At 41.3% G+C, this 2,317-nt stretch overlaps 1 protein-coding gene across 1 annotated transcript; it reads left to right on the top strand.

Annotated features, from left to right (window-relative positions):
* Positions 1 to 285: 285 nt before the first annotated feature.
* On the top strand, positions 286 to 1,212 carry LOC149470686 (taste receptor type 2 member 140-like). Its single transcript, XM_089661503.1, has one exon. It carries the CDS (start codon positions 286 to 288, stop codon positions 1,210 to 1,212), a length of 927 nt encoding a protein of 308 aa, XP_089517629.1.
* Positions 1,213 to 2,317: the final 1,105 nt, after the last annotated feature.

Genomic DNA, 2,317 nt, shown 5'->3' with positions numbered 1-2,317 from the left:
TAAATGCAGATGGGGCTCCCAGTCAGAGAACATTTCACTATTTGCATCAGTCTTAACCTAAGGTTCAAAGAATAATCCTACAATCCTCCCTCTGATGTCATCAGGTAGATTAGAGTTGAAGAAGAAAAATGTATAAATTCTTCCATACCTCCCCTTACTTGTCTGATCTACCCGGAAGATGCCTTATGATTAGAAGAGGTCACTTTTTTCTCCGTATGGATAAATAGGACTTCTCAATATCAGGAGGTTGCCGTGGGCAGAAGGACTGACGTTGTTTGCCTTAAAATGGATTCGGTATTCATTGGTTTGCCACCTTTTGCTTATTTTGCCATCCTTATGGCCGAGGTGGGTATAGGAACTTTGACCAATGCCTTCATTGTGCTGGTCAACATCCGAGACTGGCTGAAAGGCCAAAGCCTGAACTCCAGCGATAAGCTGGTGGTGTCTCTCGCCCTTTCCAACACTTGTTTTTCTTTTGCGAATGCTGCCCTCACAGTGTGCGTTTTCTTTTTCGCCAGCCTCATGCTTGTAGAGTACATTTTTTATATCTTGTACGGTTTGATGACCTATGCCATCTTTTCCAGTTCCTGGCTTTCTTCCTGGCTGTGCTTGTTCTTTTTTTTGAAAATTATTAACTTCAAAGGCGGCTGCTTTGGGTGGATGAAGGCAAAGGTTGAATGGCTGGTCCCTTGGCTGATCTTCTTGTCTCAAGTTATGTCCTTTGCCAGCATTCTTCCTATTATCTGGACAACTACAAATGTGTTTGCACAAAATTTCACATCTTCAGAGCTTGGGGCCAACCAGACGTCTATGGTTATTGGATATCAAATCAGCAATTTATACAATTACTTTTCAATGATAATAAACTGCTTTGTGCCATTTCTGATTGTCACGGCCACCACCGGTCGCATCATTGCTTCTCTCTGTTTGCATGCCCGTCACATGAAGCAAAACATGGAGGATTCTCGCGGTCCAAGCCTGAAAGTCCATCAAGTGGCTGCTAGAACCATGTCATCCCTTCTTGTGATTTATCTCATTTTCTATGTGGTGGAACTTTGCCTTGGCTTCCTTTCACAGGGCAATCAATTTTACTGGTTTTGTTTTATGCTGATTTTATTTTTTCCCGCCCTCCAATCCATCGTACTTATCACAGGGAACTCCAAGTTGCGGCAGATTTGCTCAGACTTGATGAACTGTAAAAAGAAGCATTAACAAGGCAGTTCACCAACTTTTAGAAATCTTTGAAAACAAGTTAGATTATGCAGATGCATGGGAACATTTTTAAAATGGAATAGATTTTTTTTTGCCCTCTTATAATTTTGACTTTTTTTTCATAAATTGGAAGCTAATGCTTACAATGGAATACTTTTTTTTTTACAGCACTATAAATAAAACATTATTGAATTGTTTTCTTGATATTTTGATGTTTTCACTCCATAGGCTGTACATATCCCGTAGACTCTTCGTATGAACCTCCTGCAATGTGTCCATGCTGCAGCAGCCAATGTAAACTTCAACGTTTTGCTGTGGCTACTACTGTGGGATGTACCTTGCACTGTATGCTGATATGACTGCTTGTAGCCCAACTCTAGAGAAAAAGGTGACAGCACTGCAAGTGAGCTAAGTAAAGACAGTCATAGATGGATCAAATCTTGGATGGTTCAACAAGGATCCATGTATGGGCAGGCTGGTGCGCCCAAATAGATCCATCAATTGACTTGGGTACCATCAGCCTATTGGATTTTTTGACACGTGATTACTGTCAGTATCTATAGCCGCCAGCACTAAGCACTGTGTTCATAATGTTGAAAAATAAAGTCTGTAGTTTCTCACATGGAAGAAAAATATATTTGAAATATATTGTTAAAATATTCTTCCCAAATATATTGACATATATTTGAAATACTACAATTTTGGTGTATATATATATATATATATATATATATGAAAAATATTGTATGACATGTTCATAGAATACATCTGGTCTTCATGGATAGATCATGATCAACCAGATCCCACAGATAGGACCCCGTTCTTCCTTTCTGTCTCCTTTGTAGTGGGATTGAGACATAAGGGAGGTGTGGTGTTCCAAGGCGCTCTCTTTCCTCCCCTTCATCCTTTCCTCTCTTCCATCCAGGAGTGTATTTGCCACAAGGCTAACAAGGCAGTTGCCTAGGAAAGCATTTTTCAGGGGGCAGCGCTGTCCCCCAGAAGAACACATGCCGCATGGGGACCAGGTGGGATCCAGGAGAGCCTGCGGGCTGCTTGATGTTGTATGCAGAGCCCGACTCTCATTCCCAGGGATGTCCGGAGCTGT

This window comes from Staurois parvus, unplaced genomic scaffold, assembly GCF_062004578.1.
Source record: "Staurois parvus isolate SC_StPar_1 unplaced genomic scaffold, SC_StPar_1.0 ptg000034l, whole genome shotgun sequence".
In the NCBI taxonomy this organism is placed as follows: domain Eukaryota; kingdom Metazoa; phylum Chordata; class Amphibia; order Anura; family Ranidae; genus Staurois; species Staurois parvus.
Note: the sequence above shows the minus strand (reverse complement) of the source record. Positions and strands in the feature narration are given on the sequence as shown.

Coding starts and splice junctions, on each gene's coding strand:
- LOC149470686 (XM_089661503.1), top strand. CDS start 286: ATGGATTCGGTATTCATTGGTTTGCCACCTTTTGCTTATTTTGCCATC.